The 16,117-nt window shown below is 44.7% G+C and overlaps 1 protein-coding gene across 2 annotated transcripts; it reads right to left on the minus strand.

Moving 5' to 3' along the window:
- Positions 1–646: 646 nt before the first annotated feature.
- On the minus strand, positions 647–15,411 carry LOC139421645 (actin-related protein 2/3 complex subunit 1A-A-like). Of its 2 annotated transcripts, none has more exons than XM_071172726.1 (10): positions 15,229–15,411; positions 14,202–14,348; positions 11,829–11,933; positions 10,981–11,203; positions 10,549–10,656; positions 7,165–7,371; positions 6,512–6,587; positions 5,295–5,485; positions 4,878–4,968; positions 647–1,108 (listed from the first exon to the last, which is right to left on the minus strand). In XM_071172726.1, exons 2-10 carry the CDS (start codon positions 14,263–14,265, stop codon positions 1,103–1,105), a joined length of 1,071 nt encoding a protein of 356 aa, XP_071028827.1. In that variant the 5' UTR covers positions 14,266–14,348; positions 15,229–15,411; the 3' UTR covers positions 647–1,102. The 2 variants fall into 2 exon arrangements, with proteins under 2 accessions (XP_071028827.1, XP_071028828.1); XM_071172727.1 differs by having other exon boundaries at positions 14,202–14,345; positions 15,229–15,386.
- Between the last annotated feature and the right edge of the window lie 706 nt (positions 15,412–16,117).

Genomic DNA, 16,117 nt, shown 5'->3' on the forward strand with positions numbered 1-16,117 from the left:
TCTCTATCATTATCTATGGTCAGGTGGAGGAAAAAAATAAGGTTTGTCTTGATTGGCTCCTCTTGGGGAAAGGGAGGTCGGGTAACGCCCCTAGTTTAAATCTATGCAGTAGTAGCAGAGACACTGTATATAAATGAGTTGTTGTCCCGGAGGCGGGAAGGCAGGTGACAAGCTATCTATCGATCTGCTTATTAAACCTATAGAAACACAGTGAATAACGCTGTACTCTCCGTGGACAGACTTTGACGTGAGTAAACCCTCTGGCTCCGCCTCTTCCTCTTGCTCCCATGTAGACAAGGAAACGCTATTCATTTACAGTAGTAACAGCTGGCAAAACATTGACCTCTCCTTGACCTCTCCTTGAGCGACCCTCAAGCACCTGCAGCAGCCTTTTGCTTCCACGTGTTACTTTGTATTTTGTATATCTGTATTTATATGGAACTATGTACCATTTATAACAGTTCTGGAGTGTAGAGTCACTGTAGCCATACTGCCATAGACACAATACCTTGTTGAAGTGTAGCACTCAGCCAGGGATGGACGTTATGATTTATTACAGTATTAGAAATATACACGTACCACTTGGGTGTGAGTTCATTTATCACATAGGAACCACGGTACAATATGAAAACTCAGTCCACCAGAATCTGTAGAAAGCATGTTTATTTTACTCAAAAAAATATTGATTCATTGATTGAAACCCAGCGCAAAACAACATGATTTATTGTAAAACATCTTGAAGCTGCAGAAGTGTCTTCTGTTCCAGTTGAAAATGAATACACATGATAACACATCTATCTGTGTAAAATAATAGGTCACTTGACAGTGGTGTGACTGTGTGTTGGGGTCAATTCCATTTCAATTCCAGTCACTTCCAGGCAATGCTTTTCAATGAGGAATTTAAAAAAAAATGGAATTGGAATTTGGTTTACTTTCCGAATTGACTGGAATTGAAATGGAATTGACCCCAACCCTGGTGTGACTAACTGCTTAATGTAGATGTTAATAACAACTGGTAGTGGTTAGTCCCATGGTCATCTGGAGTAATGCTGACCGCACAGATGGCAAGACACAGCCTATGGCTCTAGCATCCTCCATGAACTCAGTGCTGCAGGGAAAACAGAGAGAAGAAGAAAAACCAGTGAATAAATGTCATGTAAACAGAGTAGAACAGCCTGAGTTTTACCCATAAGGCTCTGGTCAACAGTAGTGCACTATGCTGTGTAATGATATGGGGGGAAAGGTTAGTGTTGGAACAAAGGCAAACACACTATCCAGGATACACTTCCACACTCCGCCCCCAGGGGGCAGCACCAACAGGGTCTAGGTGCTGAGCTAAGCCTTGATAAGCACATCAGGTGCAGCCAATGAAGGTGATTGGCAGTCTGGGAGAGAGAGAGAGGAGGATAGAAGCCTCTCAGTCGGATTTTATTTGTTTTTGTTGTGTTAGAAAACCTCTTTAGTTGGGCATTTATTTTTGTAGTGTGGTTTCTGTTCATATTTACTTTGTCACCATAAACATATGGATAATTTGCTTAGACTGGCCGATCAAGAGGTAAATTACTGTCTCCTGGGTACATTCAACACCTGGCTGAATAAGCTGACTTCTCATATTTATACACACATCAACTCAGGTTACAGACCACGTAGCTAGGATCCCTAGACATCATGAGTCAAGTTACACACCATGTAGCTAGGACCCCTAGACTTAATGAGTCAAGTTACACACCATGTAGCTAGGATCCCTAGACATAATGAGTCAGGTTACAGACCACGTAACTAGGACCCCTAGACATAATGAGTCAAGTTACACACCATGTAGCTAGGACCCCTAGACTTAATGAGTCAGGTTACAGATCACGTAGCTAGGACCCCTAGACATAATGAGTCAGGTTACATGTAGCTAGGACCCCTAGACATAATGAGTCAGGTTACATGTAGCTAGGACTCCTAGACAGAATGAGTCAGGTTACATGCAGCTAGGACCCCTAGACATAATGAGTCAGGTTACATGTAGCTAGGACCCCTAGACAGAATTTCGTAACACTATGGATGAGGATGCCATTTCAGACACACCCTGTGCCTTTGAATTGATCTTTGAGTAGAATACTGAATCCCCATTGGTTCCTGAGTCTCTGAATGTCATGTCATGTACACTACATTACCAAAAGTATGTGGACACCTGCTCGTCAAACAACTCATTCCAAAATCACGGTGAGCATTAGTGAGTTTGGGCACTGATGTTGGCCGATTAGGCCTGGCTTGATGGGATGAGGTCAGGGCTCTTTGCAGGCCAGTCAAGTTCTTCCACACCGATCTCAACAAACCATTGCTGTATGGACCTGGCTTTGTGCACGAGGGCATTTTCATGCTGAATCAGGAAGGGCCTTCCCTAAACTGTTGCCACAAAGTTGAAAGCACAGAATCGTATCCTGTAGCATTAAGATTTCCCTTCACTGGAACTAAAGGGCCTAGCCCGAATAATTAATTCCTCCTCCACCAAACTTCACAGTTGGCACTATGTATTGGGGCAGGTAGCGTTCTCCTGGAATCCGCCAAACCCAGATTCATCCGTCAAACTGCCAAATGGTGAATCGTGATTCATCAGTCCAGAGAACGTGTTTCCACTGCTCCAGAGACTAATGGCTGTGAGCTTTACACCACTCCAGCTGACGCTTGGCACTGTGCACAGTGATCTTAGGCTTGTGTGCGGCTGCTCGGCCATGGAAACCCATCTCTTCACCATGGAAACCCATCTCTTCACCATGGAAACCCATTTCATGAAGCTCCCGACGAACAGTTCTTGAGTTGACGTTGCTTCCAGAGGTACAGTGCCTTGCGAAAGTATTCGGCCCCCTTGAACTTTGCGACCTTTTGCCACATTTCAGGCTTCAAACATAAAGATATAAAACTGTATTTTTTTGTGAAGAATCAACAACAAGTGGGACACAATCATGAAGTGGAACGACATTTATTGGATATTTCAAACTTTTTTAACAAATCAAAAACTGAAAAATTAGGCGTGCAAAATTATTCAGCCCCTTTACTTTCAGTGCAGCAAACTCTCTCCTGAAGTTCAGTGAGGATCTCTGAATGATCCAATGTTGACCTAAATGACTAATGATGATAAATACAATCCACCTGTGTGTAATCAAGTCTCCGTATAAATGCACCTGCACTGTGATAGTCTCAGAGGTCCGTTAAAAGCGCAGAGAGCATCATGAAGAACAAGGAACACACCAGGCAGGTCCGAGATACTGTTGTGAAGAAGTTTAAAGCCGGATTTGGATACAAAAAGATTTCCCAAGCTTTAAACATCCCAAGGAGCACTGTGCAAGCGATAATATTGAAATGGAAGGAGTATCAGACCACTGCAAATCTACCAAGACCTGGCCGTCCCTCTAAACTTTCAGCTCATACAAGGAGAAGACTGATCAGAGATGCAGCCAAGAGGCCCATGATCACTCTGGATGAACTGCAGAGATCTACAGCTGAGGTGGGAGACTCTGTCCATAGGACAACAATCAGTCATATATTGCACAAATCTGGCCTTTATGGAAGAGTGGCAAGAAGAAAGCCATTTCTTAAAGATATCCATAAAAAGTGTCGTTTAAAGTTTGCCACAAGCCACCTGGGAGACACACCAAACATGTGGAAGAAGGTGCTCTGGTCAGATGAAACCAAAATTGAACTTTTTGGCAACAATGCAAAACGTTATGTTTGGCGTAAAAGCAACACAGCTGAACACACCATCCCCACTGTCAAACATGGTGGTGGCAGCATCATGGTTTGGGCCTGCTTTTCTTCAGCAGGGACAGGGAAGATGGTTAAAATTGATGGGAAGATGGATGGAGCCAAATACAGGACCATTCTGGAAGAAAACCTGATGGAGTCTGCAAAAGACCTGAGACTGGGACGGAGATTTGTCTTCCAACAAGACAATGATCCAAAACATAAAGCAAAATCTACAATGGAATGGTTCAAAAATAAACATATCCAGGTGTTAGAATGGCCAAGTCAAAGTCCAGACCTGAATCCAATTGAGAGTCTGTGGAAAGAACTGAAAACTACTGTTCACAAATCTCTCCATCCAACCTCACTGAGCTCGAGCTGTTTTGCAAGGAGGAATGGGAAAAAATGTCAGTCTCTCGATGTGCAAAACTGATAGAGACATACCCCAAGCGACTTACAGCTGTAATCGCAGCAAAAGGTGGCGCTACAAAGTATTAACTTAAGGGGGCTGAATAATTTTGCACGCCCAATTTTTCAGTTTTTGATTTGTTAAAAAAGTTTGAAATATCAAATAAATGTCGTTCCACTTCATGATTGTGTCCCACTTGTTGTTGATTCTTCACAAAAAAATACAGTTTTATATCTATGTTTTTGAAGCCTGAAATGTGGCAAAAGGTCGCAAAGTTCAAGGGGGCCGAATACTTTCGCAAGGCACTGTAGTTTGGAACTCGGTAGGGAGTGTTGCAACCGAGGACTGACGATTTTTACGCGTTACGTGCTTCAACACTCGGTGGTCCCGTTCTGTGAGCTTGTGTGGCCTACCACTTCACAGCTGAGGCGTTGTTGCTCCTAGACGTTTCCACTTCACAATAACAGCACTTACAGTTGACCAGGGAAGCTCTAGCAGAGCAGAAATTTGACAAACTGACTTGTTGAAAAGGTGGCATCCTATGACGGTGCCACGTTGAAAGTCACTGAGCTCTTCAGTACGGCCATTCTACTGCCACTGTTTGTCTATGGAGATTGCATGGCTGTGTGCTCAATTATATCCATCTATCAGCAATGGGTGTGGCTGAAATAGCCAAATCTACTCATTTGACGGGGTGTCCACATCCTTTTGTATATGTGGTGTATGTAGGCAGTACCTTGAAGTCCCAGAGGACCATAGCTCCGTCCAGACCCACACTGCTGTACTTGTCCACGTGGGCCTTAGTTCCTGACACGATACACAGCTGACTGGAGGGAGACACAGGAGCAGAGAGATTCAGCATACTCTACAAGCATTTCGCTACATACGCAATAACATCTGCTAAACACGTGTATGTGACACACACAACACACAACACACACACAACACACAACACACAACACACACACACACAACACACACACACAACATACACACACAACATACAACACACACACACACACACACACACACACAACACACAACACACACACACAACATACAACACACACACACACACACACACACACAACACACAACACACAACACACAACACACACACAACACACAACACACACACTCCCTCTCTCCTCACGTGATGCTGTTCTGGTGCAGGCAGCCCAGCTCGTTGCTCTCGTCGTCAGTAGCCTTCTTATCCAGATTGCGGAAGTGTTGCATGGCGGACATGCTGCCCCTAGAGGTCTGCTTGGGGATGTCCAGCTTCTTAACAAACTTCAGACTGCCTGGGCCCTTATAGGAGAACTGAAACGGACAGCAGTCATGGCCCTGAAACAGAGGGTTTAGACATTAGGTATGCAGAGTATGTATGATAGGAACATAGAGGGTTTAGACATTAGGTATGCATAGGAACATAGAGGGTTTAGACATTAGGTATGCAGAGTATGTATGATAGGAACATAGAGGGTTTAGACATTAGGTATGCAGAGTATGTATGATAGGAACATAGTATGCAGAGTATGTATGATAGGAACATAGAGGGTTTAGACATTAGGTATGCAGTGTATGTATAATAGGAACATAGAGGGTTTAGACATTAGGTATTCAGGGTATGTATGATAGGAACATAGAGGGTTTAGACATTAGGTATGCAGTGTATGTATAATAGGAACATAGAGGGTTTAGACATTAGGTATGCAGGGCATGTATGATAGGAACATAGAGGGTTTAGACATTAGGTATGCAGGGTATGTATGATAGGAACATAGAGGGTTTAGACATTAGGTATGCAGGGTATGTATGATAGGAACATAGAAGGTTTAGACATTAGGTATGCAGGGTATGTATGATAGGAACATAGAAGGTTTAGACATTAGGTATGCAGAGTATGTATGATAGGAACATAGAAGGTTTAGACATTAGGTATGCATGATAGGAACATAGAGGGTTTAGACATTAGGTATGCAGGGTATGTATGATAGGAACATAGAGGGTTTAGACATTAGGTATGCAGGGTATGTATGATAGGAACATAGAAGGTTTAGACATTAGGTATGCATGATAGGAACATAGTATGCAGGGTATGTATGATATTGCCTTATTACTGAGTCCCAAATGGAACCCTATTGCCTTTATATAATGCACTGCTTTTGACCAGGACCGATAGGAGCGAACTGTAGAATACCAGGCCACAAGGGATCCTGTAAAGCCTATATATAGGGGACAGTGTTCCATCTGGGATAGTGTACTTATTCAATGAAGTGGTTCGGTGAACTGGGCTCACATGTTGAGTAACCTTGCTATGGTTCTGGTCGGTCACAAATGAAGAGAGTGATGAGAGGTGTGTTTTCTTACCGCGGCAACCATCTCTGTGGGGCTCACATAGAGCACGCTCACTAGAGGGAGGCGGTCCGTTGTCAGCTGAGTCACCCTGTCAATCGACACGAGGCCAGAGATCAAGAGTCATGGGGTCAATGACATGTTCCTCTCTTTGTGTGAATCTCTAAATGAAAGATTCCTCTCATCCCTTTCTCCTAGCCTCTTCCTCAGAACATCAGAAGGACACAAGGTTCCTTTTCAAGGATCTCCTCCAAGGCTCTAATGGCTTCCCTTTTCCATTTTCAGGAGAGGAGGCGAGAGGACGACAGTAGTAGAGGAAAAGACTGAGAAGCACCCTTTCTGTCAGTGATAGCTACTCGCTCTTTCCCCCTTTGCTCTTTCACCCCTTCACTCTTTCCCCCTTCACTCTTTCCCCTTCACTCTTTCCCCCTTCACTCTTTCCCCTTCACTCTTTCCCCTTCACTCTTTCACCCCTTCACTCTTTCACTCACTCTTTCCCCCTTCACTCTTTCCCCCTTCACTCTTTCCCCCTTCACTCTTTCACCCCTTCACTCTTTCCCCCTTCACTCTTTCCCCTTCACTCTTTCCCCCTTCACTGTTTCCCCCTTCACTCTTTCCCCCTTCACTGTTTCCCCCTTCACTCTTTCCCCCTTCACTCTTTCACTCACTCTTTCCCCTGGGTGGCGTCGGCCACACTGATGCTGCTGTTGTGAGCGACCCAGGCCAGGTGGTCTCCGCTGGGGGAGAAGGAGACACTGTGTACCCAACCTCCACAGTCCTTGGTCTCCAGCAGCATCTCCCCAAATGGCATCTTAGCCCCCCAAGCTGTCGGGCCTGGCTTGTCCTCGATTTCCTTGATGTAGGCAGAGAAGATCCTGCATGAAGAGTATTTGGGAATTGTCATGTTTGTATCACTATCCGGCTCGCACAGCGTTACTTTAATACCTGCTTATTTTGGATCACAAAGAGAGAGAGAGAACGTGTGAGAGAGTATTTTTAAATAGTGTTATAGTAATAACAGACTGTATATACATTGGTATAAAAAAAAAAATCAACCACCATATTATGACTCACACCTAGAAGAAAGGGTTCCGAAAGGGTTCTTCCCTGTAGAAGAACCATTTTTGGTTCCACTTGACCCCTTTTGGGATCCATGTAGAATTTTCGGTGGAAAGGGTTCTACATGGAACCCTAACAGCTTTTCCAAACGGTTCTCCTATGGGGACAGCCCGAATCAACCTTTTAGGTTCTAGATAGCACCTTTTTTTCTCTAAGATTGCATGGTAAAGAAACCTGTTGTGAGAAAACACAAAACTATGGCAAAATTGTTTGCGAAATGACATCAGATTCAATTCAAAGGTGGTGCAGGATTTGCTGGTGCAGGATTTGCTGTACAGCAGAAGTGCTGTACAGATGTAATTACATTGTCATAGTTTTGTAACAGCTCCTTGACCAAGTATTAGAAAATAAATAATCTGACCCGATAATTACCTAGATAAAGGTTGAATAAATAAGAATCGGCAAAGCAATAGCATCAACAGCATTAGAGACAGTTACTATCTGTTGGTTCTGACCTGCAGTGGAAGCCTTAGAGACAGTTACTATCTGTTGGTTCTGACCTGCAGTGGAAGCCTTAGAGACAGTTGCTATCTGTTGGTTCTGACCTGCAGTGGAAGCCTTAGAGACAGTTACTATCTGTTGGTTCTGACCTGCAGTGGAAGCCTTAGAGACAGTTACTATCTGTTGGTTCTGACCTGCAGTGGAAGCATTAGAGACAGTTACTATCTGTTGGTTCTGACCTGCAGTGGAGGCCTTAGAGACAGTTACTATCTGTTGGTTCTGACCTGCAGTGGAAGCCTTAGAGACAGTTACTATCTGTTGGTTCTGACCTGCAGTGGAAGCCTTAGAGACAGTTACTATCTGTTGGTTCTGACCTGCATTGGAGGCCTTAGAGACAGTTACTATCTGTTGGTTCTGACCTGCAGTGGAAGCATTAGAGACAGTTACTATCTGTTGGTTCTGACCTGCAGTGGAAGCCTTAGAGACAGTTACTATCTGTTGGTTCTGACCTGCAGTGGAAGCCTTAGAGACAGTTACTATCTGTTGGTTCTGACCTGCAGTGGAAGCCTTAGAGACAGTTACTATCTGTTGGTTCTGACCTGCAGTGGAAGCCTTAGAGACAGTTACTATCTGTTGGTTCTGACCTGCAGTGGAAGCATTAGAGACAGTTACTATCTGTTGGTTCTGACCTGCAGTGGAAGCCTTAGAGACAGTTACTATCTGTTGGTTCTGACCTGCAGTGGAAGCCTTAGAGACAGTTACTATCTGTTGGTTCTGACCTGCAGTGGAAGCCTTAGAGACAGTTACTATCTGTTGGTTCTGACCTGCAGTGGAAGCCTTAGAGACAGTTACTATCTGTTGGTTCTGACCTGCAGTGGAAGCCTTAGAGACAGTTACTATCTGTTGGTTCTGACCTGCAGTGGAAGCCTTAGAGACAGTTACTAGCTGTTGGTTCTGACCTGCAGTGGAAGCCTTAGAGACAGTTACTATCTGTTGGTTCTGACCTGCAGTGGAAGCCTTAGAGACAGTTACTATCTGTTGGTTCTGACCTGCAGTGGAAGCCTTAGAGACAGTTACTATCTGTTGGTTCTGACCTGCAGTGGAAGCCTTAGAGACAGTTACTATCTGTTGGTTCTGACCTGGAAGTGGAAGCCTTAGAGACAGTTACTATCTGTTGGTTCTGACCCTGCAGTGGAAGCCTTAGAGACAGTTACTATCTGTTGGTTCTGACCTGCAGTGGAAGCATTAGAGACAGTTACTATCTGTTGGTTCTGACCTGCAGTGGAAGCCTTAGAGACAGTTACTATCTGTTGGTTCTGACCTGCAGTGGAAGCCTTAGAGACAGTTACTATCTGTTGGTTCTGACCTGCAGTGGAAGCCTTAGAGACAGTTACTATCTGTTGGTTCTGACCTGCAGTGGAAGCCTTAGAGACAGTTACTATCTGTTGGTTCTGACCCTGCAGTGGAAGCCTTAGCGACAGTTACTATCTGTTGGTTCTGACCTGCAGTGGAAGCATTAGAGACAGTTACTATCTGTTGGTTCTGACCTGCAGTGGAAGCCTTAGAGACAGTTACTATCTGTTGGTTCTGACCTGCAGTGGAAGCCTTAGAGACAGTTACTATCTGTTGGTTCTGACCTGCAGTGGAGGCCTTAGAGACAGTTACTATCTGTTGGTTCTGACCTGCAGTGGAAGCCTTAGAGACAGTTACTATCTGTTGGTTCTGACCTGCAGTGGAAGCCTTAGAGACAGTTACTATCTGTTGGTTCTGACCTGCAGTGGAGGCCTTAGAGACAGTTACTATCTGTTGGTTCTGACCTGCAGTGGAAGCCTTAGAGACAGTTACTATCTGTTGGTTCTGACCTGCAGTGGAAGCCTTAGAGACAGTTACTATCTGTTGGTTCTGACCTGCAGTGGAGGCCTTAGAGACAGTTACTATCTGTTGGTTCTGACCTGCATTGGAGGCCTTAGAGACAGTTACTATCTGTTGGTTCTGACCTGCAGTGGAAGCCTTAGAGACAGTTACTATGTGTTGGTTCTGACCTGCAGTGGAGGCCTTAGAGACAGTTACTATCTGTTGGTTCTGACCTGCAGTGGAAGCCTTAGAGACAGTTACTATGTGTTGGTTCTGACCTGCAGTGGAGGCCTTAGAGACAGTTACTATCTGTTGGTTCTGACCTGCAGTGGAAGCCTTAGAGACAGTTACTATGTGTTGGTTCTGACCTGCAGTGGAAGCCTTAGAGACAGTTACTATGTGTTGGTTCTGACCTGCAGTGGAAGCCTTAGAGACAGTTACTATGTGTTGGTTCTGACCTGCAGTGGACGCCTTAGAGACAGTTACGATCTGTTGGTTCTGACCTGCAGTGGAAGCCTTAGAGACAGTTACTATGTGTTGGTTCTGACCTGCAGTGGAAGCCTTAGAGACAGTTACTATCTGTTGGTTCTGACCTGCAGTGGAGGCCTTAGAGACAGTTACTATCTGTTGGTTCTGACCTGCAGTGGAAGTCAGAGGATCCTGCAGCCAACAGGATGTTGTTGGGGTGCCAGTCCAGACACATCACCGTGGACCGGATGCTCTTCTTTATGTGCTTACTGAGCCACCTGCAGGGTCCAGAGGTAACAGAGGTCTCAAAGGTCAAAGGTTGCAATAGATTCATACTGGACAAATCTCAAGACACTACTGAGCCATAACAGGGTCAGAGGGGAAAGGTCACAGTAGATTATTTCTGGGAACATCTCAAATGGTGCCTCACTTCCAGCCTATAGTGTACTACTGTAGTAACAGTCACAATAACAGTATTAGTAAGAGGGTACAGTGAGAGTGAGTGAGTGAGTGAGTGAGTGAGTGAGTGAGTGAGTGAGTGAGTGAGTGAGTGACCGACCGTCCGTCCGTCCAACTGACTGAACGTGTTCCGTGTCTCTCACCAGTCGTTCTCCTTCTCGAAGTAGCAGACAGAGATGAGGCGAGCTCCGCTGCCCAGGGCAAACTTATTCTCCAGAGGGGACCACTTGACGAAAGTAGCAGCCCGGTTGATCCTCACCAACACCAGAGTGGGCTTCCACACCTTGTCCTTCAGGGTCCACACGTACGCATTACGGTCCGATGCACATGTCACGATGCGGTTCGAATCCGGAGCCCAGTCGATGCCTGGAAGGTTTTTAGGAGAAGGAGACAATGAAGAGAATGATGCAGTTGGAATCCCATAATGCCTTGTGATGCAACATGTTCAGGCTAGCACCTTGTGTGTGTGTGTGTGTGTGTGTGTGTGTGTGTGTGTGTGTGTGTGTGTGTGTGTGTGTGTGTGTGTGTGTGTGTGTGTGTGTGTGTGTGTGTGTGTGTGTGTGTGTGTGTGTGTGTGTGTGTGTGTGTGTGTGTGTGTGTTCAGTGGAGTTACTGACTAACCAATGATGTTTCACTTCCTGGCTGTCTATGGCTGAGTCCCAAACGGCTTATGGGCCCTGGTCTACACTAGTACACTATAGGGAATAGGGCCCTGGTCTACACTAGTACACTATAGGGAATAGGACCCTGGTCTACACTAGTACACTATAGGGAATATGGCCCTGGTCTACCCTAGTACACTATAGGGAATATGGCCCTGGTCTACACTAGTACACTATAGGGAATATGGCCCTGGTCTACACTAGTACACTATAGGGAATATGGAGCCATTTGGGTCTCATTATATGTGGGTACCTGTGATTCGTCCTTTAGGTCTCATTATATGTGGGTACCTGTGATTCGTCCTTTGGGTCTCATTGTATGTGGGTACCTGTGATTCGTCCACTGTGCTCAGTCAGCTCGTGGATCTTGGCCCACTCGGTCCCCTTCTTCTCATAGATGATCACCACACTGCTGTTGGGGCTGACAGCAATCTCTGGAGATAGACATCATTATGTCACTACACTATCTTGATTAACAACAACTAATACACAGCAATATCTGGAGAGAGGAGAGACATCTTTACGTCACTACAATATCTTGATTAACAACAACTAATACACAGCAATATAGCACACACACACACACACACACACACACACACACACACACACACACACACACACACACACACACACACACACACACACACACACACGCAAATGCACACAGACACACAGACACACACGCATGCACGCACACACACACACACACACGCAAGCGCACACGGACACACACAACATTGCATATTATGTGGAGGAGAGATGTCTATAATGCATTGACGTATCATATACGACCCGTACAGAAACATACAGTACATTGTATATGTATACACAGCAAATTCTCCAGTGTGTATAAGTGTCCACGCTTTTCAGTGTTAAATCGTTGTTAAAGGAAATGGTGTTTGCAATGACACCTCATAGTATTTTTTAACAATTACACTAATTAGGCCTAGTTTCACCCTAGTAAAAAGGTCTGAAACTCATGGTTTTACAGGCCACATCAGGCCTTGAAGTAGGGTAGGTAACTTTCCCCAAATTCCCAGACATCCCGGTTGGATTTTTTAATTATTTCCTTCCATTTCCAGGAATCTTCCAACCGCGACTTCTGAAAAATCTGGAAATTATGGCAAGATTTTTGACCAGAATTTTGCAACCCTTACCTGCAAGTCACACTATGCTGGTTTGCAAAGTGATTTGTAATTCCTATCAGGAACCCAGACAGAATGACTGCTTGGGTTAGCAACGTTGAGAGGAGAGTATCTAACTCATTTAAGAAGGGAACAACCTTTTCAGTAACGGGTGCAAATATAATTAACTGATTTTATTCGTTTTGAAAAAGGGTTGTTATTTGTCTTTGAGTAGCATAATATGAATCAATCAATCAGTGTACAAACAAAAACAAAAGTATTAAAAAAAACAATCATTAAAAAAAATCTACCTGCAGTAGAGCATGCTGGGAAATATGATAATAATGGCCGTGGTTTTGATGGGAACGTTATACTCTCCACAGAGTAAAACCAGAGAGGATGAGGCAAAGAGAGAGATTTCACTCTCACCAAAATCTGTCCACGCGGGAATACAGCGTTATTCAATGAGTTTCTGTGGGCTTAATGAGCAGACTGATAAGCAGACTTCCTGCCTTCCCACCTTTGGGACAATGGCTCCCATTGTTAGCCTCTAGTCATTATATAATGATCTCTGGTAAACCTGGCACAATCACACTCTCACAGTCAACACTGGTTATTAACATCAACACTGGGGTTGTCTACACTAATAGAGTTAATTTAACACCTGAACCAACAGTAATATTACACTGAAAAACATCTACATTAGGTAACACTGGCCAATTTACTGTGTAGCAATGGCATTTTCTTAACCTTGTCCTCGGGCTCTATTGTTACTGCATATAGACGTTGAAGAGAAGGAGATCCGGCTTGGGACCAGATTAGCATGTTTACCTACAAATTTCTCTCTACGTCAAAGATAACTTGTTTAATGTAGAGATACATACTGTAGATAAATCACAATGTTCATGTTCCATCTTTGTAATTTAACAGAATACTAAAAGGGTAGAGTTAGACTAGTAAAGGAGACGAAGAAGAAGAGTGAAGTCTAATGTGTCCCAAATGGCACCCTATTCCCTACATAATGCTCTTTGGGTCCTGGTACAAAGTAGTGCACTATATAGGGAATAGGGTACCATTTGGGCCGACACTACAGTATGGAGCTCCTTACATCTCTGCTAACATTTCCTCTGTTGATAATCACATTCCCCAGATCTTCAGACATTTTTTAATGGACAGCAATTAGAGGAGGAAGAGGAAGTGCATCTGCAGACAGCAAACTACACGAGGGGTTTGCGTCTCAACGGGCTCCCTATTCGCTACATAGTGCACTACGTATGACTAGAACCCTATGGGCCCTGGTCAAATTGTAGTGCACTGTATAGGGAATTTGGGACGCTTCCGAGGAGCCAGCAGGCCAGCTAATGGAGGTATAGACCGGGAGAAAGAGAGGTGTGTGTGTGTGTGTGTGTGTGTGTGTGTGTGTGTGTGTGTGTGTGTGTGTGTGTGTGTGTGTGTGTGTGTGTGTGTGTGTGTGTGTGTGTGTGTGTGTGTGTGCGCGCGTGCCTGTGCGCGCGCGTGTGTGTGTGTATTGAAATGTGGGCAGACTGGTTTAAGTATTACTGCAGGACTACTTACGTGTCCTGTCCTTATTCCAGGCATGACAGGAGAGAGGCTCCAACCCAAAGCTGTACAGAGACATGCTTCAACAAGGGGTCCACAGGGTTCTGGAATGTGGCTGGGAACGGAATGTCTTCTTCTTGTCAGGGATTGGTTGGAACTCTACTGTAGTAAAACCAGGAAGGGAGGGTTAAAAGTGAGAAAGATTGGGTTAGATAAAGTTAGATTGTAGGCCTAGGCTATACTCTAGGAGGCAAATTTGCCCCCAAGCAACTCAACCCCAAGTGTATTTCAGAAACTGGTTGAATGACTGAATAGTTTTTTTTAGTTGTATCTTACTATAATCGTGCCCGTTTAGGTAAATATTAAGTTGAGCGTCGACTTTTGTTGAGTTGAGCAACGAGTTGAGCAAGGAAACTAACTGTGGACGTTGGTCGTCAGCGTTGGCACATACTTTGTAAACACAAAATGGCTACCTTTCATCTTTACATGGTTGTTGTTGCCTGCTAGCTGTGTTGACATAGTGGGAAAAACCATTGCATTCAGATACAGTTAACCCTACAGTATATATTATTTGTATAGGTAGAGATTTGTATCTTCCTTCCACTTGGTGGGAGAAACTCAGAAGACCAGAAGGACTTTCTGATTGATCCTATATGCACAACAACATTAGACTGGTTCCATTGCAGACCCTTAATGGTATGGCTCTATTGGCCTCCATTGCGCTATGCCTCTCATACTGTCACTCCTACATTCTTGATGCCCTTGATACGTGGCATTATAAGACCTTTCTGCAATGCCTCCCAGTCCCAGTATCTGACAAGGAACTGAACTGAGAGTGCTTTCTTATCACACTTAATTAGCATAGAGATCAAACACACGCAGACACAGATACACACACAGACAAAGATACACACACAGACACAGATACACACGCAGACACACACTCAAACAGGAAAGACCACGCCATAGAAAACCATATGAAACCCAATGCAACTAAGAAACAAGGGAATGTCAACCAAAACCCCCAGTCTCTCCCTCCTACCTCTCCTTCCTCCAGTGGACAAGAACGATAAGATGATGTAAGCCAACGTCTCTGTGTGTGTGGTTGTAGCAGGGTTGTATTCGCGGACTCTGGGCAGTCGACACGAATGAAGCAGTGCAGTGCAGGACTGGAGAGGACACAAGAAGAGGAAGTAGAGCGAGATTGAGAGACACACAGAGAGAGAGAAGGAGAGACGAGGGTGTGTCTGCGTATTCAGCTATTGCGCAAGCACCTGGGACAAAGGTTGGGTGGAGGATGAAGATAACATGCAGACTGTCAGGTGACTTTCCCCCAACAGTACACCTGTAGTAGTTTGACTGAGACGTTTCCTCAACAGTACACCTATAGTAGTTTGACTGAGACTTTCCCTCAACAGGACACCTGTAGTAGTTTGATGACTCTCCCTCAACAGTACACCTGTAGTAGTTTGACTGAGACTTCCCCTCAACAGTACACCTGTAGTAGTTTGATGACTCTCCCTCAACAGTACACCTGTAGTAGTCAGGTGACTTCCCCCAACAGTACACCTGTAGTAGTTTGACTGAGACTTCCCCTCAACAGTACACCTGTAGTAGTTTGACTGAGACTCTCCCTCAACAGTACACCTGTAGTAGTTTGACTGAGACTTCCCCTCAACAGTACACCTGTAGTAGTTTGACTGAGACTCTCCCTCAACAGTACACCTGTAGTAGTTTGACTGAGACTTCCCCTCAACAGTACACCTGTAGTAGTTTGACTGAGACTCTCCCTCAACAGTACACCTGTAGTAGTTTGACTGAGACTCTCCCTCAACAGTACACCTGTAGTAGTTTGACTGAGACTTCCCCCCAACAGTACACTTGTAGTAGTTTGACTGAGACTCTCCCTCAACAGTACACCTGTAGTAGTT

This window comes from Oncorhynchus clarkii, chromosome 12, assembly GCF_045791955.1.
Source record: "Oncorhynchus clarkii lewisi isolate Uvic-CL-2024 chromosome 12, UVic_Ocla_1.0, whole genome shotgun sequence".
NCBI lineage: Eukaryota > Metazoa > Chordata > Actinopteri > Salmoniformes > Salmonidae > Oncorhynchus > Oncorhynchus clarkii.

Coding starts and splice junctions, on each gene's coding strand:
- LOC139421645 (XM_071172726.1), bottom strand. CDS start 14,265: ATGTCTCTGTACAGCTTTGGGTTGGAGCCTCTCTCCTGTCATGCCTGG. Junction 5,486..6,511: donor CCACAGAGATGGTTGCCGCG/GTAAGAAAACAC, acceptor CCTCTGTTTCAG/GGCCATGACTGCTGTCCGTT. Junction 4,969..5,294: donor CTGCACCAGAACAGCATCAC/GTGAGGAGAGAG, acceptor GTCTCCCTCCAG/TCAGCTGTGTATCGTGTCAG.